The sequence below is a fragment of the Phalaenopsis equestris genome, unplaced genomic scaffold, assembly GCF_001263595.1.
Source record: "Phalaenopsis equestris unplaced genomic scaffold, ASM126359v1 Scaffold000434, whole genome shotgun sequence".
NCBI lineage: Eukaryota > Viridiplantae > Streptophyta > Magnoliopsida > Asparagales > Orchidaceae > Phalaenopsis > Phalaenopsis equestris.
Window position 1 is genome coordinate 773527 of NW_018164875.1, and position 22991 is coordinate 796517.

Below are 22991 nucleotides of genomic sequence, written 5' to 3' on the forward strand. Positions count from 1 at the left end.
CCTCTGCTGCTTCCCTACAGCTGCTTTCTGTTTGGCGCAGCTGCAGCTGCGCCAAAGTCCTTTATAGACAAGTTAAGTGTGACATATAGGAATGATAAGATCAATATGCAGTAAAAAAAAAAGGATTGATACATAATAATCAGATTAGAGAGACAATAAAAGTAGCACCTTAAATTATTTGATAGTGTAAAATATATTTAGGTGAGTTGAGCATGCGCAATGAAGGATTGAATGCACATTAATTAGAGTAGACAAAAGATTAGAAAGAAATAGTGGTTGACCAAAGTTAGTATTGTTAGGGGAAAAAAAGATTTTTTGAGTTAAAACTACATATATAACAATGGATGGAGGATCCATAAAAGCCAACCCTAAATTGTTGAGATAAAGATAATTATTATTTTTAATTCTACTTATGGATGTAATTCTTTGGCCTATGCGTATCCCTTGCACCCTTTGTTCCTCACCTGTGATTGTGATCACTCTTGTTGCTCTCCGTCTGCATTGCATTGAATTCCCACAATTGCATTTGTGCTTCCATTCCTAGTATCAATGTTGCCTAGCTTTGAGGCATGCTAGTCCTTTCTTAGCCAACGCTCCATCTATGGCCTTGGTGTCTAGTGCATTGTCATTCCTGTCTTTTGCTTTTCACCTACAATTTGTTAATTTTTATTCATTCTCTTCTGTTTGGCATTGTGCTTTTTTACCTTCTATGGCTCTTGATCATCTCGTGGTAACCATCTATCTTTTGGTTTGAATCCTCATTGCCTCCTTTGCCTGCTTCGTCCGGTGATCCTGCATAATGATGCTTCCCCATTCGCTGCTCCTGCACCTAGGATATCTATTGCTTTGGAATCTTCTTTAATAAGTGCTCTTTGTTCTTTCATTGAAGCTGTAAGCAGGAAGATTTGTTTTGCAATTCACCCTTTATTCCTCACCTGTGATTGTGATCACTCTTGTTGCTCTCCGTCTGCATTGCATTGAATTCCCACAATTGCATTTGTGCTTCCATTCCCAATATCAATGCTGCCTAGCTTTGAGGCATGCTAGTCCTTTCTTAGCCAACACTCCATCCATGGCCTTGGTGTCTAGGGCATTGTCATCCCTACATCATTCTTCTTTTGCTTTTCACCTACAATTTGTTAATTTTTATTCATTCTGTCATGTTTGGCATGGGGCTCTTTTACCGTCTATGGCTCTAGATCATCTCGTGGCAACCATCTATCTTTTGGTTTGAATGCTCATTGCCTCCTTTGCCTGCTTCATCCGGTGAGCCTACATAGTGATGCTTCCCCATTCGCTGCTCCTGCAACTAGGATATCTATTGCTTTGGTATCTTTTTTATTAAGTGCTCTTTGTTCTTTCATTGAAGCTGTAAGTAGGAAGATTTGTTTTGCAATTCAAACTTCTTACTCTTATTGAATTTCTATATATTTTCTTAATGTTCAATATCCGCTCATTATGAGCTATCTTCCATCTTTCATGATAAACTCGCTCTCTTTTTTCTGAGGAATAGATCCCTCAAATAGTGTCTCTATTCTCTTTCACTATTGTTAGCAAGTTTTTTTTTTTTATCCTAATCTTGAGACATGTGATAGATTTTTGTTTTATTTGCAATTGATTGGAGATTTTTTCATTGGGCTTGATTTTCACTGTATCCTTATCAAATTATGACTAGAAGTTGATTATTTAACATTTTTCTTAAAGAAGATCATACATTGTGGAATATTTTTTGATGCACATGCCTAAGTGATTTCTGTGCTTTGATTGTTTTGAGGAACCACCTATCAATCTAGTTTGTATTGCTTTTCCTTGGCTTTAAATTTACTACTTCAACTAATCTACTTTGTTTTCTCTTGTTCTCATTTTTGAAAAATCGCTTCAGTGGCTGCTATTATTGATAAGCTCTCTATTCTATTAGTGGCTAACGTCTTGGTTGTTGTTCTAACTACTTTTGATCTCGTTTGTAACACAAAATTTTGTATCAGTTTTAGAACCTGTCATTAAATTAGAGCCTTTCATATGCCCCCAGCCTAATGACATTACATCTACATACAAGATTATTGATCCAAATCTAGTAGATGTATTATCTCCTTATGATCATTTTATTTTTTGACATCTTGGTGATCTGGATTCATAATTTATAATTTGTGACTCTGATGTTAGTAGAATCTTATGAATCTGATGTTAGTATTTCTAGTACATATAAAAAAGCAGCCAATTTTCAAATTCTCTATACAAGAGGGGCATATATGATATCGAAGTTAACCCAAATCACGTAGGGAAAACAAATATTATTAGTTAAAAATAAATAGGGTTATAATTAAAGACCCTTGATATAGAAAATAAGGACACAAACACAAATATCCCGCTAGGACAAGGTTTGGAGGTGGTGGGCTGCGGTTCGAGGAGATGGAAATTGCGAGGTATAGGTGGTTGGGGGGTTGAGAGGTAGCTAGGGGAAGGCTGACCTGCGCTAGACAACAACAGGGAAATCGGAAGGGAGGTTACATGGTCACGACAGCAGGGGACTAGGGGTGTAGGTTTGTACGACGGTTGGACAGCATGCTAAGCGGCAATGAGCAAGTTTGGGAAGGGCGACAACAGGCTGGGGTGGCTGGGAAAGTAAGGGGAGGGGAGCGGAGGCGGCAGGGGACTGCGAGTTGTAGGAAAAACAATAAAGGGGTTGTTTTCTAGCAAGGCAACAAATACGATAAGGGCGGAGCCGAAAGAATGGTTACGGGAGAGAGGAAAGCGAGGATAAATCTCCTAGCCACCGCCGTAACATTCATCCATTTTGATGTGAATGAAATATGTGAGATTTTCTTTTCTATAAATTCACATTTTATTGCATATTTATGATAACATGACACTTGTAGAATTTTTTTTATTGTGTTTTGCAGTTTACAAGGGATTAAGCCATTTGGGAGAGAAAAAGAGGCAAATTGGGGAACCAAATTAGGAAAAAAAGAAAGTTTGGTCTACGCACCCACGCCCAAAACTGCTCATTCTCATCACACCCCATTCCAGAGAAGGTGGCATACCCATTCCCAAAGCAAGCACGCCTGCGCCCCCCATGCCGCTCTCTTGCGCCTCCATGCCATGTGCCCGCGCTGCTACATTGAGAAGCAGTGCTCCGCGCCGCCTAACAATGCTCCCGAGCCAGTCTGCTGCGAATGTTGCCTCGATTATGCAAATTGACGAATTCAAAAGGTTTTAATACCTAATTTGGAGTGCTAATTGAGCATCTAAGTATATAATATTGTTTTGTCATCATAGGAGGACTTTTGGACTATTGGAGGCTGCTTCTCTTGAGGTCTAATGGGGTTTTGTCAATCCTAGGATTTTCTCCAATGGTTCTCTTTGAGGAAGATTCCTAGGATTGATTTCTTTGTGAGTTTTTGAGAGTTTGTGATAAGAGGTTAAGTGCAATTGTATGAAAGGAGATCTTCAAATAGCTTGTATTGAACGAAGAGGATCAAGATTTATTGTAAGGACCGATTGGCTCGAGTATGAGTTTTCTGTACCTCTTGCATTGATTCCTTTTTACACCAATAATAATGTTTTTGTGCATTCTTATTTCATTCATTGTAGTTAATCTTGTTTTCATATAAGACATGAATTTTTGGTGTTTTCTCATATGAATTTTATTCTCTAGATTTCTTTTTTGTGCATTAATTTTATATGTTGATATGTTAACTTTCTGATTTTAGTTTATTTCTAATTGGACACAATAGAATCTTAAAATATTCAGTGATCTAGGACTTCTAGCCTTCACCTGGAAGAATAAGTTAACACCAATAGTACAATGGAATAGACATATTGTCATTAGGAGATTAAAACCTATATAGTGGACTAGAGGATTCTTGGGAAACACTGTATGATCAAGACCTTTTAACTGCGATATGATTTCAACTCTTTTTAAAACTTAGACATAGACTAAGAAGTACATGTCCGTGGTTGCCAACAACGTGGGTTTTATAGGAAAATATTGAGAAACTATTAGACTGATATGACAGGAGTGCGAACCTTCTATATTTAAAAAACTTCACAAAACTAGTTCAATTTTTTTTCTTTCGACATTAGGATTGTAAAACTTTTATATGTGCAACTACATCTTCAATCTAGATTCAGAGGCTTAGTAAAATAAAGCTTCACTTAGAAATATTTTAACAATTTTTCTCGTGGGATACTCAAACTTATAATCAGTATATTACTTGATCGACACTTATACTTGCGTGATTGACTAACTTGTCTTGCAATAATTTTGGGTATCATTTTTTTTTCATTGTCGGGGAAAAGAGTTAAAAATTTGTTGATTTTAAAAGAATTTAGTTGAATAACTTAATGTTTAGGTTTGAATCTTTTAAATTTCATTGTCATTCTTGTTGCAGATGCCAAAAAACCTAGAAGTAAAAAAAAAATACTTGCATATTTAATGTTTAATGTGTGTTGCCTTGTGTTTCTTTCTTATTTTTCCTGCTTTATGTTGCATTTCTTGTGTTTCTTTCTTGTTTTTCCTGCTTTATGTTGCATTTCTTGTGTTAGGGTAGGATCACCCTTTACACACCCGTCATTGTATTCACTGGAGTAGATTAGGTGAACTATTTCCGCTTGATACGGAAATCTAACAAACTTTTAGATAACTTAGGATACGAGAGACACATTTAAAGGTGGTGGATCCTTATGACAATCACATGAAGCCCCTTAAAGTTTATGATATCCCATCGCTAATTAAAATTCACATGAGTTTTAAACATATGTCATAGAAGCCCCTACATTTGAGTTTAGGCCTGAGCTTATCCTAATAAGTCAAACCGACCAATTTTAGTGCTCACTCACAGAAAATTCGTGCCTTCGTTTGACTAGTTTTTTAGTAATGTGTGTCATTTTCAAGTTTAGCGGTATCTTTGATGACGTTGTTAGATTAAGGTTATTCCCTTTATCACTTGAGGATGAAATCAAGAGGTAGTTATACTTCTTAGCACCATGATCGATTTATACTTGTAGCAACCTAATCTAAAAATTCTTGACCCAATACTTTATCCCTTCAATCCTATCAAACTTAGGACAGACATAATGTCATTCACCCAATTAGAGGAGAAATTTTTTTAATCACGGGCGAGGTTTAAAGAAATACTTTGGGAGTGTCCACACCATGCCCTCACTAACTGATTATCCATTATTTTAAAATGAGTTGATTGGATCTTTGAAGTTGATTATAGATGTTGCACTTGGGGTCACTTATGTTCAAATAATTTATGAAAGTTTACTCACTGATCAAAGAAATGACTACAAACGAATTTCAATGACTATCTGAGAGAGTTATCTATGTGAATGAAGCTAGAGGTCATAAGATTGAGGTGTTGACTATCCTAGCCTCACAAATTATTGACATGTAGAGGAGAGCAAACAACTTAGAAACTAATTTTGTGGAAGTATCTCTACCCAGTGATGAGATAACTTATGGAGTTAAGTGATTCTGACACCGTTTCCCTGAATGTAATATGAACTAGGTTTGGTCATCCCTATTACAACACCTACAACTCAAGTTGCATGATCTACTCAAACTACAATTAGAACATAAATAACATAAGTATAGAAAACCAGCAGTGGGGGAGCACCCAAGTCAATCCTGTAGGAATTTGGAATAATTAAGTCAGTGAACTCCTTAGACAAACTCACTCATGTGGATTCACTTCTAAACCACCATTTACGAAAGAGAAATAGTTTGAAGAATTGACAATAAATATGAGAATCAAATACAAAGTCAAGCTACAACTGGTTGAAACAGGGATGATCGGACCTAGTTTATATGACATCCAGTCAAGTGGTGCTAGAATCATCTATTGTCCATAAGCTATCTCGTCCCTGGTAGGGATCATTGTATAAAATTAGTTTTTAAGTTGTCGACTCTGCTCGACATGTAAGCAATTTGTGAGACTAGGATAATTAACACCCTTGTCTTATGTCCATGAGCTCCCTTCATAGAGGAAAATCACTTAGATAACCATTGAAATTTGTTTGTAGTCATTTTCTTAATATGTGAGTAGACTTTCTTAAATGATTTGGATAGAAGGGACCCCTCAACTGCAACATCTATAATCAACCTCAAAGATCCCACCAACCCATTGTAAAATGTTAGATAATTAGTTAGTGAGGGCATGGTGTGGACACTCCCTGTGCCTTTATTTAAACCTCTCTTAAATTTTCTCTCTCTAATTGAGTGAAGGACGTGATCTTTTGTAAGTTTGGCAGTCTTGAAAGGAGGAAATTATTGGGCCAGAAATTTTTTTATTAGATTGTTGCAAGTATAAATCGATCATGGTGCTAAGTGGTATAGTCACCTCTTGGTTTTATCCATAAGTGAGGAAGTGAATAGTCTTAATCTAACGACGTCATAAAAGACACTGCTAAACTTAAAGGTGGTACACATCTCTAGTAAACTAGCCACATGGACATATGGGTTTTTTGTTGGCGATCCCCCAAATTTGTTGGTTTGACTCATTAGGATAAGTTCATGCATATGTTCAATTCTAGGGGCTTTTATGACAGGATGTTTAAGGCTTATGTGAATTCTGGCTAAAAATAGGTTGACACACTCCTTAAGGGGTTTTATGTGATTGTCCTGAGGATTCACCATCTCTGAATGTGCATTTGTCAGTTTTTTAGTTCTCCTAAGTTGTCAAAAGGTTGGTTCGACTTCCAAATCGAGCGGCAACAGTTCTCCTAAGTTTTTCCTACGCATTGAATAACGGTTGTGCAAAGTGTCATCCCATGCTAACATAAGAAAAGTGACAAGAAAAACAAGAAATAAACAAAGGGCAACACATAATGAACAAAAAATATGCAAGTAATTTTTTTTATTTTTGGTTTTTAAGTTTTGGGGCACCTCCAACAAGAATGACAATGCGCATTCAAGAACAACACAATATGACAATAAAAAGCAGAAAACAAGGAACATAAAATGTTCAAACCTAAACACTAAGGAGGTGTTTGGTAAGATAGTTTTAACATGATTTAAATATGGATTTAACTTAAATCCACCAAACACCATAAATAGGTTGCATAAATCCGTTGTTAAATCCAATTTTTGCTCGTTCCATTTATCAAATCCACTTATTAGTTGAATTTAGCTTGATAAAAAAATATTTCAAATAAATTTATGCTAAGCACATCACATGGATTTAACTGAATTTAATCTTGATTAAACCAAACATTATTTTAGATTTAATAATATTTAGAATTGATAAATCTAGATTTATTGGATCTACTAGATCTTTTAAGCTTAAATCCTATTTGCAGGCAAACACCCTCTAAGTTCAATTAAAATTCTTCTAAAGCCGGAAAATTTTACACTCATTTCTCTGACAACAGCGCCAAAAACTTGATGTCGGAGATTGTTGCGAGATAAGTTGGTCAATCTTGCAAATATACATGTTGATCTGTAATATAAGAATTATGAGTCTGTGTATCGATTCCACTAGAAAACTTGTCAAAAATTTTCTAATATTTAAAGTTTTAGTTTACTAAACATGTGAATCTAGTTTGGAAGTATCGTTGCAGAGATGAAAGTTCTAAAATTCTACTGTCGAAAGAATAAAACTAAATTAGGTTTTGTCAAATTTTTCAGGTATGATGGTTGACACGCTTGTGACATTGGTCTTATGGTTTTTCGACATTTTTCTATGAAATTTAAGCTGTTGTTGACAATCAGGGATATGTTCTCCTTAGCATAGGTTTAGGTCATAAGAATAGTTGAAAACTATATTATAGTTAAGGGGACTTGATTATGCAACATTTTGTCCCTTATTCAGGTTGCAATTTTCTAATTACAATACGTCTATTTCGCTAGATTATTGTGTATTAATATTATTATTTTTCTAAGTGACGATTAAATGTCCTAGATCATAATGTATTTTAACATTTTATCGTGTCCGATTAAAAATAAACTAAGGTAAAAAAAGTAACATATCACCGTATGAAATTCATGCATGGAAAAGGCGTTTTGGGAATAAGAAAACACTAAAAAATCACACGTCTTACATCACATGAGTATGAAAACGAGATTAACAATAATGCATAAGATAAGAATGCATAAAAACTTTTATTGCCGACGTAAAAAAAAAATATAGTGCAAGAGGTATAGAAAACTCACGCCCGAGCTAATCATTTCTTGTAATACACTACGATTCGCTCCGTTCAATATAAGATATTCGAAGATCTCCTCTTACACAATTGCACTCAAGCTCTCCTCACAAACTCTCAATACTCATAAAGAAACCAACCCTAGGAATCCTCTCCAAGGAGAACAATTGGAGAAAATCCTAGGATTGACAACTCTTATTAAGTCTCGAGAGAAGCAGCCTTCAACAACCAAAGAATCCCTCCTATGATGACACAACAACAACATATACTTATGTGCTCAATTAAGGCTCCAAATTAGGTATTAAACTCTTTCAAATTTATCAATTCGCGTAACCGAGATAACATGAGTGGCAGACAGTTACGGGTGCGTTGTTGGACCGTGCGGGCGTGCTGATCCATGGGGGGCGTTGGCACATTTGCTTTGTGAGCGGGTATGCCACCTACTCGGGAATGGGGCGGGATGCGTCGGTTTTGGGCAGGGGTACGCTAGATCAAACTTCATTCTTTTCCTCTTTTGGCTCCCAATTTGCCTCTTTTGCTCCCGCTCCCTCAAGCATGTAAAACACAAGAATATCTTTCACAAGTGTAATGTTATCATAAATATACAATAAAACATAAATTTATATAAGAGAAAATCTCACATATTTCTTCCACATCAAAATAGATAAATGATTCGGCTGTAAATCGATTAATGGGAGACAGTCACTATCTCGGACAAGTTATAATCGAAACACCTCATCGCCTTCGGATACAACTCTATCAAAGAAACATCGAAAGTTGACGACTGTCCTGAATAGAAACATATGCAAAACTAGAAACCTAAAATGAAAGGAATCACATAATTAAGTCCTAGATAACTAGGATTGAATTCTCATATGGAAAGGACACGCCGAACCCACATGGAAGAGTTGGTCGGCCAATAAAACGGGAATTTGGATAATGGAAAATCTCACTTTTTTCATCCACATCAAAGTAGATGAATATGTCAGCTGTAATTCGATCATTGGGAGACGATCACCACCTCGGATTAGTTATAGCCAAAACACCTCCTCGTCTTTGGATGCAACCCTAACAGGGAAACATCGGAAGCTGACGGCTGTCCTGAACATAAACATATGCATAAATGAAATCCTAAAATGAAAGGAATCACATAAATAAACCCTAGATTACTAGGATTGGATTTCCATATGGAAAGGAGGCGCCCCCCATGTGGAAGAGTCGGTCGGCCCTCCTAGGTTTAGACCGGTTTGGTCCAAACAAACGAAATTGCGAAACGTGAGCAGCTCCCTATTACGCTGCAGGAAGTCGCGGCTAACCACGTCGCGCCTGCATCAACATGTAGAACAAGGAACCTCCATTGCCCAAGGATTACCACTTTACCAGAATTCAACTAAACGTTTTAAATGACAACTTCTAGTGTTATCTTCTTTTATTAGAAAGGCTCTTGCTTCATTATTAGCTAGTTATCTTTTTGATGGTGTTTAGTTTTTTATTTTTTACCTGTCAATTTTTCATAATTTCTTGATGTTGTTCTCATTTATTGATGGATCATATATATTTTTTTCTTTTAAAAAAAATGATATCCATGATGATCATTTTTTATTTTTGTTTGATTATGTTGGGATCATTGGCCATGCATTGAACTAAAGTTTATATCAACTCAAATGTTGATGTCTAATTCACTACAGTGGACTAGTACTTTCTTTCTTGAATTCAAAACAATGAAATCTGGTCATGCAAGCCTGTTTAGGCAGTGGGATGGGTGCGTTTCCATGCTAATGATGAAGATTTTTACATTATAAATATTCCATGCTTTTCATATTATTGAATGCATTAGAGAAATTGTTTACCGTGCTTGAAGGGCACTTCTGAGCTATATAGTTAATCTGCAGTAAAAAATTGAGTGATGAACTAGTTTTTTATGCTCTTTTCTATGAACTTCTTCGATTTCATTTTGGCACAAAATGATCAATTTTTTCCAAGTAAATCTATCAATCATCAGTCTTTCGGCATACTTGATTGATTGATTCATCTTGCATTTTCCTTAGTGTTGTGATTCGAGCCAGCTCGAGCTCAACTTGTTAATGAGCTTGTGATTTAAGCTTGTGTTTGTTGAGGCTTGGCTTGTGAGCTGGCTCGACTGGCCAGTTTCGGTCACTTTGATACCTTCTTTGGTGAGGTGCCGCGACACTTCTTTTTTCTCACAATGAATCACTTATATGGCTTCTCCGGCAGCAATATCATTTGAGCTTGCAAGGTTTTTGTTAGTACCACGAGCCAAGCTCGAGCTTCTCATTTGAACTCGATACAAGCTCTACTTGAGCTAGAGCTAGAACTTAGTATTTTGCAAAGGAGTTGAGCTTATTATGACTCGTTTGCACCCATAATCTTCTTTATTATAATAAATGGTCTTAATGTAATATATTACTCTGGACTTTCTTGCAAGTATTTTAATCAGGCTACAACTTTTTGTCATTGTATTTTAGAGCTTGTATTTCATGGCTCTGATACTTGTTTTTCAGGTGTCTTTCAAGATTTTAGCAGGCACACTCTCGAGACTCTCCATTGATCCAAAATCTGTAAGTCATCTACTAATTTCTAGCTGTTAACAGAACTATTTATGCGCTTCTGTAGATTTCTTTAGCCGTGGTTTCTAGGTCTTCATAACTTTCATGTTCATAAACATGTGTTTTTTTTTAGAATTATTTATGTGTGGATTCAGGTTGGGTATACTTGATTTCATGTTAGTGTATGATCATACAATACTGCAAGCATATTTTTGTGAACTGTGAATGCTTATTACAAAAAAATTGAGATTTATAGTTTTATCAGGTTCTTGGACATTTAAACACTTCTTTAAGATAATTTTAGAAAGTAAACACGACCAAGAAACTATGGATACAACATGAGACTTGTTACACTGCAGGTATATGGATTCGACCTGTCTCAGAAAACTAGACATGTGACTCAATTTTGGGGCATGGAGAATAAATATTAAAGTAGTAAATAATGATGACAAATACAGGAGGGGTTGAAAGAGATTGTTTTATAACTTATTTCAATCTTGTCGTTTTTCCATGCAATTCTTTTGAGAGCCAGAATGCACTGTGTGATAAAACTTTTGAATTGCTCATACTGCTGGTACAAGACTTGAAGTTTGGAGAGGGCTAAATCTTCTCACAATTAATTGATAATTAGTTGTCATATTTGAGTCGTCACAAAGCAAAACACACTTTCAGATATTATTTGGAGACTTCTACATCCCTGGCTTACAATTTAAGGCTAAATTCGTGCTGATATTTTAAAGCTTAGATGGCAAGTTAATGTTCAAATTACATGGCGCGTGTAAGATTTTCCTGTTTTCTTAAGTTAACCAAATTCATTCTAATCTTTAAACCTTGAGAATTATCTAGCTTTTGTAACTGAACCATCAGTGCATCACAGGGCTCATTAAGTCCTCAAAATATTATCTGTTGCTGTCATTTAGTGGTAACGTTAGTAATTCTCAGGGTGCTCGCTTGGTGCTTAAGCGGGTGCACTCAATTCTTCTTCCTAGACCACCTGGTTTTTTGAAAATTTGCACTGCTTTGTTGACCTCATTTTCAGATGAGGTCTTCACTTCAATTTTTAGAGCCTAGGGTGCTTTAGGCTTTTCTTGTTTGACCCTCCTAGAAGACTAGTACGGAACCCACACCATTTAGAAAATTTGAACCACCTCGTCACTCCTTCGAATTTTGCATCGGCGGTCCCAATTCCTCGGCATTTTTTTGTGTTGGTTATGTTTGACAAATAAAAAACATTTCCACCATAAATAGAAGCAGCCTCTAGGAAACCTCTTGGTGACCCGAACGTTCGATAACACTGCATTTTACGCACGCATCGCACCCCACACAATTTTCACAATTTTGGCTTAAATTTACTTATCCGTCGGCAAACTCGTTCGGACGACCCCGGATGACGAAACAGACCGCGTCGACGCTTCTGGAACGTCGACTTTAGCTAGAAAGGACATCCATATTGTTGTGGTTCCACACTCACGCGAATTGCACGAAAATCGATGCACGTTTCTTTTAATTAGCGGGGCACGGGTTCGGGTTCAGCTCGGGCTCAAGGCTGAACACAAGCCAGGATTATTTTAAATTTCAAACTTTTAAAATTCAATATCTTAATTAGATTTTATTAGGGGTTAATATTTACCTAAAATAACTGTCCCTGTATGGAAGGCATTCAATAGTCCGCTCAATGCACCTGTAACAACTATTAGAGAGGTGCGGGATAGAAATCCCGCTATATGTTTCCTTTCTGCACTCAATTAGCTCGCCCTCTCCCCGCATCGAAGCCGCAGACCGCTTGCTCGATCCCGTCTCCCGCACCGAAGCCGCAGACCGCTCCGCTCGATCCCGTCTCCCCGCGTCGAAGCCGCAGACCCAGCTCTCTCGCCTGCTCGCCTGCTTCCTCTCTCTCAACCGAACTCCTCGCCTCTTTCTCGACACGTCACCTCGCCTACCCTTTTCACTCGACAGAAGAACCCCGCTCGACCAGCTCTCCTTCGAAACCCTGCATCTCTTCTATCGGCTGAACGACGACTCCTCTTCCAGCCTGTAGCTGCTCGGCGGAAACTCTTCTGCTCAACTCTTTCTCGCCAGCTCAGGAAGCATTTTTTTTTACTCCGATCAAGGTCGTTTTTTTATAGTTTTCTTGGCTCTTACAAAGCTTGTATGGCTAATTCCGTGAATTGAAGTGCCTAAATTTAAGAGATTTGCTTATATCTTTTACATTAATCTTTTTTTTTACCATGAGATATAATGATTGAATTACTTAAGCCAAGATCATGAATCCCTCTACACTTGCCCATATGCAGATTTTATAGTTCCTTTAAGCTCATCCTTTTGCTTAGCTCCCGATGCTAAAAATTATATATTATTTTTTTATGAAGGCTTTCATATATATTATACATCATTGCATATTTATGTATGTAACACCTAATCTTTGGTTTTAGAATGGAAACACCTTTCTTTTATTAGAAGGATGTCTTCGCATGCTTAAAGATTTACACACTGATTTTGAGTGTCTTGTGAGCTTGTTTTGGGGCTTAATTTTGTTCCATGTTGCTGCCCCCAATATTTAAAACACATGTTGAATGTAATATTTGGTTTTTGGAGGCCTTTGAGCTTGTTTTGGAGATTTGATTTTGTTCCATGTCGCTGCCCCCAATATTTGAAATGCATGTTGAATGTAATATTTGGTTTTTGGAGGCCTTTGAGCTTGTTTTGGAGATTTGATTTTGTTCCATGTCGCTGCCCCCAATATTTGAAATGCATGTTGAATGTAATATTTGTTTTTTTTAAGTCTTTTGAACTCGTTTTGGAGGCTCAATTTTGTTCCCGGTTGCTGTCGAGTATTTGAAAACTGCTGTAGGAAGCAGTTTAAGCCTTAGAAAGTGTTGACCAGCGTTTGGAGATCCTGTAGGAAGCTGTAGGAGAGCCGGGAGAAGGGTTTAGTTACTGTTTGGAATGTTTGGAGGTCATTTAGTTGATGTTTTGAGTGTTTGAATGTCATTTAGTTGCTGTTTGGGCCTGCTAGTTGCTGCCCCGAGCTGTAAGAGCTGTACTGTTTGGAGTGTTTGGAGGCCTTTGGAGGCCGTAGGAGCGCTGTTGGAGCCTTAGGAGTGCTGTTGGAAGTTTAGAAAAGCCTTGGGAGTGCTGCTTGGCTTTAAATTTGTCGTTTGGGAGCTGTTTGAGATGTAAGACTGCAGCCCGTTGCTAAGGTGCTGCCCATTGCTAATTAAGGGCTGTTATGAGTGTTTGGAAGCTGTAGAAGGTCGTAGGATCGCCGTACAAACCTGCTACTTGCTGCCCCGAGCTGTAAGAGCTATAGGACCGCTGCCAAATGCTTCTATTTGCTGCCCAGTGTCGTAGGAAAATCATCTAGTGGCCGCCCACCACGATTTGGGTTCGTAGGAAGCCACCTAGTAGCTGTCAACCACCGTTTGGGTTCGTAGGAAGCCATATAGTACCTGTCCACCACCGTTTGGGTTCGTAAGATGCCACATAGGAGGCCTTTTGAGCTTGTTTTGGGGACTTGATTTTGTTCCATGTCGCTGCCCCCAATATTTGAAATGCATGTTGAATGTAATGTTTATTTTTTTGGAAGCCTTTTGAACTCGTTTTGGAGGCTCGATTTTGTTCCCGGTTGCTGTCTAATATTTAGAAACTGCTGTAGGAAGCAGTTTGGGTCTTAGAAAGTGCTGACCAGCGTTTGGAGATCCTGTAGGAAGCTGTAGGAGAGCCGGGAGAAGGGTTTAGTTAATGTTTGGAATGTTAGGAGGTCATTTAGTTGATGTTTGGAGTGTTTGAATATCATTTAGTTGCTGTTTGGAGTGTTTGGAGGCCGTAGGAGCGCTGTTGGAAGCTTAAAAAAGCCTTGGGAGTGCTTCTTGGGCTTTAAATTTGTCGTTTGGGAGCTGTTTGAGATGTAAGAGTGCTGCCCATTGCTAAGTAAGGATTGTTAGGAGTGTTTGGAAGCTGTAGAGGGTTGTAGGATTGCTGTACAAGCCTGCTATTTGCTGCCCCGAGCTGTAAGAGTTGTAGGATTGCTGCCCAATGCTTCTATTTGCTGCCCAGTGTCGTAGGAAAATCATCTAGTGGCTGCCCATCACGATTTGAGTTCGTAGGAAGCCACGTAGTAGTTGTCCACCACCGTTTGGGTTCGTAGGAAGCCATCTAGTAGCTGTCACCACCGTTTGGGTTCATAGGAAGTCATCTAGTTGCTGTCCACCACTGTTCGGGTTCATAAGAAACCACATAGGTGCTGCCCATTGCTGTTTAGGTTCATAGGAACTCATACAGGCGTTATTCGATTGTCCACCACTGTTCGGGTTCATAGGAAACCACATAGGTGCTGCCCATTGTTGTTTAGGTTCATAGGAACTCATACAGGCGTTATTCGAAATTCCTAGCTACTGTTCGGGGGCGTAGGATCACCGTACACACTTGCTAGTTGTTTACCGGAGCTGTAGGAGATCGTAGGATCACCATACTAGCTCGTTAGTTGCAGTAAGGAGTTGTAGGAGACCTTAGGATCACCCCTTTTGGAATTCTTAGCTGGTACTACAACTTGTTCTACTGTTTACTGTTTTCTTTTCTTTACAATTTATTTAAAATCCCTGCAAATTATATTGTGCTTTGTGAGTTAAACATACAACAGGAATTGCAGCAGCAGATACGCCACGTATGCAGATACATTTTATTTGTTGTTGTTTCTTTATTGCAATTACTTTTACTCTAACACATTATGTAGGTACTGAATACAATCTCACTTTCGAAACAAAACAATTTTTTTCAAAATTAAACAACATTTTCAAAATAAAAAAAACAAAACATAACACATTCTTTCGAATTTACGGGAGCCTCTCGGAGGAGGTAACACACGGTTGCTAACAAGATCTCCCCGGTTCTAATGGAGTTTCATAACTCGTTTAAACTAAGTAAGTTCAAAAGAAAATAGTGATACCGGAACGAGAGAACCGTGAGATCTTAACCGGTGTCGCTTTAATCAACTTGAACCCCCTAATGACAACCAACTGAGACATTTAAACACACATGGTAAAACTGTTTGAACTTTAGACTTTAGGATTGTTACTGCGACAAGTTCAGGAAACCTTTTGAACTCGTTTTAAAATATTTGTTTTTTTGGACTGTTACCGTGGGATCCAAACCGGTGTCGCAGTAACAGTCCTAAAGTCTAAAGTTCAAACAGTTTTACCGGGTGTGTTTCAATGTCTCAGTTTGGTTGTCATTGGGGGGTTCAAGTTGATTAGAACGACATCGATTAGGATCTCATGGTTCCCTCGTTCAGATATCACTATTTTCTTTTGAACTTACTTAGTTTAAACGAGTTATAAAACTCATTTAACCCGGGGAGATCTCGATAGCAACCATGGGTTACCTCCTCCGAGGGACTCCCGTAAGTTCGAAAGAACGTGTTATGTTTTATTTTTTTTATTTTGAAAATGTTGTTTAATTTTGAAAAAAATTATTTTGTTTTGAAAGTGAGATTGTATCCAATACCTGCATAATGTGTCAGAGCAAGACCAATTGCAATAAAGAAATAACAACAAATAAAATGTACCTACATACGTGGCGTATCTGCTGCTGCAATTTCTGTTGCATGTTTAACTCATAAAGCACAATATAATTTGCAGGGATTTTAAATAAATTGTAAAGAAAAGAAAATAATAAACAGTAGAACAAGTTGTAGTAACAGCTATGAATTCCAAAAGGGGTGATCCTAAGGTCTCCTACAACTCCTTACTGCAACTAACGAGCTAGTATGGTGATCCTACGATCTCCTACAGCTCCGGTAAACAACTAGCAAGTGTGTACGGTGATCCTACGACTCCGAACAGTAGCTAGGAATTTCGAATAACGCCTGTATGAGTTCCTATGAACCTACTTCCTACGAATCCGAACAGTGATGGACAACTACTAGATGACTTCCTATGAACCCAAACGGTGGTAGCTATTAGGTGGCTTCCTACGAACCCAAATCGTGGTGGGCAGCCACTAGATGATTTTCCTACGATACTGGGCAGCAAATAGAAGTAATGGGCAGCGGTCCTACAGCTCTTACAGCTTGGGGCAGCAAATAGCAGGCTTGTACGGCGATCCTACGACTCTATATAGCTTCCAAACACTCCTAACAGCCCTTAATTAGCAATGGGCAGCAGTCTTACATCTCAAACAGCTCCCAAACGACAAATTTAAAGCCCAAGCAGCACTCCCAAGGCTTTACTCAGCAGCACTCCCAAGGCTTTTCTAAGGCCCCAACAGCACTCTAAGGCTCCAACAGCGCTCCTACGGCCTCCAAACAACAACTAAATGACACCCAAACACTCCAAACAGCAACTAAATGACATTCAAACACTCAAAACATCAACTAAATGACCTCCAAACATTCCAAACAGTAACTAAACCCTTCTCCCGGCTCTCCTACAGCTTCCTACAGGATCTCCAAACGCTGGTCAACACTTTCTAAGGCTTAAACTGCTTCCTACAGCAGTTTTCAAATACTCGACAGCAACCGGGATCAAAATTGAGCCTCCAAAACGAGTTCAAAAGACTTAAAAAAAACAAATATTACATTCAACATGTATTTCAAATATTGGGGGCAGCGACATGGAACAAAATCAAGTCTCCAAAACAAGCTCAAAAGGCCTCCAAAAACCAAATATTACATTCAACATGCATTTCAAATATTGGGGGCAACAACATGGAACAAAATTAAGCCCCAAAACAAGCTCACAAGACGCCCAAAATCAGTGTGTAAATCTTTAAGCATGCGAAGACATCCTTCTCATAAAAGAAAGGTGTTTCCATTCTAAAACCAAAGATTAGGTTTTACATACATAAATATGCAATGATGTATAATATATATGAAAGCCTTCATAAAAAAATAATATATAATTTTTAGCATCGGGAGCTAAGCAAAAGGATGAGCTTAAAGGAACTATAAAATCTGCATATGGGCAAGTGTAGAGGGATTCATGATCTTGGCTTAAGTAATTCAATTTTTATATCTCATGGTAAAGAAAAAGATTAATGTAAAAGAAATAAGCAAATTTCTTAAATTCAGGCACTTCATTTTACGGAATAAGCTATAGAAGCTTTGTAAGAGACGAGAAAACTAATGGAATCGGGTAAAGTAAACGAGTTATAAAAAAAACGACCTTGATCGGAGTAAAAAAAAATGCTTCCTGAGCTGGCGAGAAAGAGTTGAGCAGAAGAGTTTCCGCCGAGCAGCTACAGGCTGGAAGAGGAGTCGTCGGTCAGCCGATAGAAGGGATGCAGGGAGCTGGTCGAGCGGGGTTCTTCTGTCGAGAGAAAGGGATAGGCGAGGTGACGTGTCGAGAAAGAGGCGAGGAGTTCGGTTGAGAGAGAGGAAGCAGGCGAGCAGGCGAGAGAGCTGGGTCTGCGGCTTCGACGCGGGGAGACGGGATCGAGCGGAGCGGTCTGCGGCTTCGGTGCGGGTGAAGAGATCAGCAATCTGCGGCTTCGATGCGGGGAGAGGGCGAGCTAATTGAGTGCAGAAAGGAAAAATATAGCGAGATTTGTATCCCGCGCCTCTCTAATAGTCGTTACAGGTGCATCGAGCGGGCTATTGAATGCCTTCCATATATGGGCAGTTATATTAGGTAAATATTAACCCCTAATCAAATCTAATTAAGATGGAATTAGGAGGTAAAATTTGAATTTTAAAAGTTTGAAATAATCCTAGCTTGTGCTCAGCCTGTGTCGAGCTCGAATTGAGCCTGGGCTGAACCCGAACCTGTGCCCCGCTAATTAAAAGAAACGTGCATCAATTTTCATGCAGTTCGCGCGAGTGTGGAACCAATGCAATATGGGTGTCCTTTCTAGCTAATGTCGACGTTCCGGACGTGTCGGTACAGTCCGTTTCGTCATCCGGGGTCGTCCGAACAAGTTTGCTGACAGGCAAGTCAATTTAATCCAAAATTGTGTGGGGTGCGATGCGTGTGCAAAATGCGGCGTTATCGAGCGTTCGGGTCGCCAAGGGGTTTCCTAGGTGCTGCTTCTATTAGTGTAGAAACTTTACTCGAGTTTCATGTGTCGATCCTAATCAACTCAACGGAATTTGGGACCGCCCATGCGAAACTCGAAGGAGTGACGAGGTGGCTCGAATTTTCTAAATGGTGTGGGTTCCGTACTAGTCTTCTAGGAGGGTCAAACAAGAGAAGCCTAAACTTAGACCCTAGGCTCTAAAAAGAGAAGTGAATACCTCATCCAAAAATGAGGTCAACAAATGAACCCCTATAGGTGTGGTGTGCGAGACAAGCACATCGCGTGTATTGATGTTGACCGAAGCGATCAACAAAACCAAAGAGTCCGTGTAAGTAGACCAACTTAGAGCGGACCAGATGTTGAATTGGATTTAGCAATCGAACTCAAGCTGGGGTTCCGACTCAGGAAATCTTAGCTCGAGAAAGGCTTCAAGTAGAGAGATGAGAGTTTCCGCTGGGGATTTGAAGGTGCGTTTTCAGATTGTGAGTTTGAACTTTGAAGATTCGAATGTTGATTTGGTTTGTTTTGATGTTGTGTGGAGACCTGGTCAAGAAGTAAAGCACAAGGGTGCATATTCGACTCAAGAAAAAGTGATGAAAACCTTTGTCGCATTGGGAAGGAAGGCACGCGGACTTACATCCAACCCAAGTGAGTAAGTGAATGTCGAAAGAATGTCTGCTACAGTGAGGCGGAAAACACGGGGTCTCACATTCGGCCCTAGCGATAGCGAAGGTATTAAATTCGCGGAGGATATTTGTTGGAAGGAATCAGGTTAAATAGGAAATACTAGGAGACTCGTATCCAACCTGAGAGCTGATCGATAAATGTCTGCTACGCTGTGGACGATAAATGTCTACTACGCTAGGGAAGAAAACATTGAGACTTATATCCAATCTAAGGTGTAGTTGGAATGTCTGTTACATGAGTTAGGAATGTGCTAGGACTAAAATCCAATGTAATAGGTGATAAAGTGATCAGATTGAGAGGGAATGCTCTGAGACTGATTTCTAACTCAAGAAGTCTGTTACATCGGAAGGCACTGTGACTAATTTCCAACCATACAGGTAGCGAAAATGCTTATCACATTAGGAAGGAATACGTTAGGACTAACATCCAACCTAAGTGGTGACGAAATGATCAGGATGAGTGGGAAAGTACTGAGACTAATTTCCAACTCAAGAAATCTGCTAGGAAGGAAGGCGCTGGGACTAATTTTCAACCCTACAGGTAGCAAAGATGTCTATCACCTTAGGAAGGAATGCACTAGGACTAACGTCCAACCTAAGCGGTGACGAAATGATCATGAGGAGTGGGAAAGCACTGAGACTAATTTCCAACTCAAGAAGTTTGCTACATCTTGCTACATCAGGAAGGAAATCAGGAAGGAAGACACTGGGACTAATTTCCAACCCTACAGGTAGCAAATATGTCTATCACATTAGGAAGAAATGCACTAGGACTAACATCCAACATAAGCGATGACGAAATGATCACGATGAGTGGTAAAGCACTGGGACTATTTTCCAACTCAAGAAGTCTGCTAGCTACATCAGGAAGGAAGACACTGGGACTAATTTCCAACCCTACAGGTAGCAAAGATGCCTATCACATTAGGAAGGAATGCACTAGGACTAACATCCAATCTAAATGGGGATGAAATGATCAGAAGTAGTGGGAAAGCACTGGGACTAATTTCCAACCCTACATGTAGCAAAGATGTCTATCACATTAGGAAGGAATGCACTGGGACTAACATCCAATCTAAGCGGTGACGAAATGATCAGAAGGAGTGGGAAAACACTGAGACTAATTTCTAACTCAAGAAGTCTGCTACATCAGGAAGAAAGGCGTTGAGATTAATTTCCAACCTTACAATTAGCGAAAATGTCTATCACATTAGGAAGGAATGCACTGGGACTAACATCCAATCTAAGCGGTGACGAAATGATCAGAAGGAGTGGGAAAACACTGAGACTAATTTCTAACTCAAGAAGTCTGCTACATCAGGAAGAAAGGCGTTGAGATTAATTTCCAACCTTACAATTAGCGAAAATGTCTATCACATTAGGAAGGAATGCACTATGACTAACATCCAACCTAAGCGATGACGAAATGATCAGGAGTGGGAAAACACTGGGACGAATTTTCAATTCAAGAAGTCTGCTACATCAAGAAAGAAGACACCGAGACTAATTTCCAACCCTGCAGGTAGCAAAGATGCCTATCACATTAGGAAGGAATGTACTAGGACTAACATCCAATCTAAGCGATGTCGAAATGATCAGAAGGAGTGGAAAAGCACTGGGATTAATTTCCAACTCAAGAGGTCTGCTACATCAGGAAGGAAGGCGCTGGGACTAATTTCCAACCTTACAAGTAGTGCAGATGCCTATCACATTAGGAAGGAATGCACTATGACTAACATCCAACCTAAGCCACTGGACTTGAATCCCAACTCGGAAAGCACTGGACTTGAATCCCAACTCAAGAGCTGATCAGGAAAAGAATGTCTGTTAAACTGGGGAGGAAGGCGTTGGGCCTGATTTCCAACTCTTAGAGGTAGCGAAAATGTGTATATTGTAGGAAGTTTGTGCAAATTGTGTAATTATGAAATTTTGTGCATTTCATAATGACTATAGTTTGTCCGTTGATGGGCAGAAAAACAAAAGAAAGGTGCAGTTCTGTAGATTAAAATCGTCAGACCCTTTCCGCAAGCTATCGTAGACTTGAAGTCTCATCGAAATTCCATGAACAAAGTATGAGAGGACCCAGAGTTTCTATGGTAGAAGATTTTGGGTCAAGAGATGACAATGATGATAGGCCGAGGAGGTTCAACCTAACAGGGTCAGGATTGGAACGTGGTTCCGGATTTAAAATGTTTTGATTTTATTTGATTTAATGTTGTTCTGTTGTGGTTTAAAATGTTTAATTTAAGTTATTAAACTTAATTTTGTTCACATCGTTCTTTTGTCTCTCTGTTTTGTTCAAAACGGGACAAACTTGTTTCAACGGCTATTAAATCAATCACACAGAGTGACAGCTATGAAAACGTATTGATCTTCTGCAAGTTGTTGAAGAAAAATCAAACTTTGTTAACTTTGCTGAAATTGAGTACAGTGATACAAGATAGGATAACATCATCTGTGTCGTAGTCATCAAATCATAGCAGTAGCATCTGCTTGCGCATCTTCGGAGTTAGGCAGAGACTAACCCTTCTAAAATACATTCCAGAACCGGAGTCCCTTTATGTATGCTTAGAGGCGTGCTGTACCTAGGAGGTCACAACTCCAAAGGTCGTAAGCCCTCCAGGTCTGGATCAGGTCGATACCCAAACGGTGCCTTACTATCATCCATCTTTCTGAAGGTTATTGAAACTCTTCTCCGCGGAACTCCCGGGATACAGTGTCTAACTAAATCTGCCCCATTTCCTTTAAGTACCAGGACTGACCCGAGGGGTAAAGGAATTTCAGCTGAGCCTCGAAACTCTCCTGGGCCGATTGTCTGTAAGTCACTGCCGAACAAAATGTTGCATTCACTGATGAACGAGATGGTGCTGGACGGCCTTAGAAAATCATGATGATCGATATGTGGCGGGATGCAATCCCCCTTTTCGTAAATGTTTATTATGCAGCTATTAGGCACGCAGTTGGCAGACAATACATGCCACAACACCATTTTCTGGATCATCCTCTTTATAATGGTTGGTATCAGAGCCATCTCGTCGTGTCTTATAATCCCTGGGGGATTTCCTTCATTATCATATGTGAAGTTATAACAGCAACCACACTGAATGGTGATCCGTCTTTTTCCTCTCATCCATTTCTGAGGCTCAGAATAAGTCCTTTTTCTTAAGCGACCTGCTCGGCCCAGGTCTCTGAGATAGAAGACATAGTCAACTATCCCCCTTTGTTCACTCTCAGAAAACACGTCGGTATGTAATTCATGTCCTTCAAGAATGTTGATATATTTTCCCTGTATCTTTTCACGATGTTCAAAACGTTGTTTTCGGACCTTCTGGAACATCTCCAACTCTTCCTCTGAAATTATTTGAACTTCCTTAGCTTACCAAGTGGTAGGACGTATGGCTGAATGTCTTGGACTTTTTCATTCTCCTTTGCAGTTGGGAGAGCTTCTTGAACTATATGTGTTACGCGCGACGTGGGGGGCGTGTATTTGGCGAGTGTGCGAGTTTCGTTGGCTTTCAACTCTTGACTGGTTTATTGCCCGGAAAGGTAAGGTACCCTTGACTGATTGCTCCAGTAACTCTTC

At 39.2% G+C, this 22991-nt stretch overlaps 2 protein-coding genes across 2 annotated transcripts in view; one reads left to right on the top strand and one right to left on the bottom strand.

Moving 5' to 3' along the window:
* LOC110027650 (AP-5 complex subunit mu) overlaps positions 1–12750 on the top strand; it is a 26707-nt gene extending 13957 nt beyond the window's left edge. The window contains exons 6-8 of the mRNA XM_020729162.1: positions 10668–10724; positions 10868–10872; positions 12462–12750. Coding sequence (XP_020584821.1) covers positions 10668–10724; positions 10868–10872; positions 12462–12750 — 351 coding nt within the window. The remainder of the gene's footprint in view (positions 1–10667; positions 10725–10867; positions 10873–12461) is intronic.
* Positions 12751–22001: 9251 nt separating this feature from the next.
* On the bottom strand, positions 22002–22745 carry LOC110027651 (RNA demethylase ALKBH5-like). The gene has a single exon (XM_020729163.1). The coding sequence runs from the start codon at positions 22743–22745 to the stop codon at positions 22002–22004; it is 744 nt and encodes a 247-aa protein (XP_020584822.1).
* Between the last annotated feature and the right edge of the window lie 246 nt (positions 22746–22991).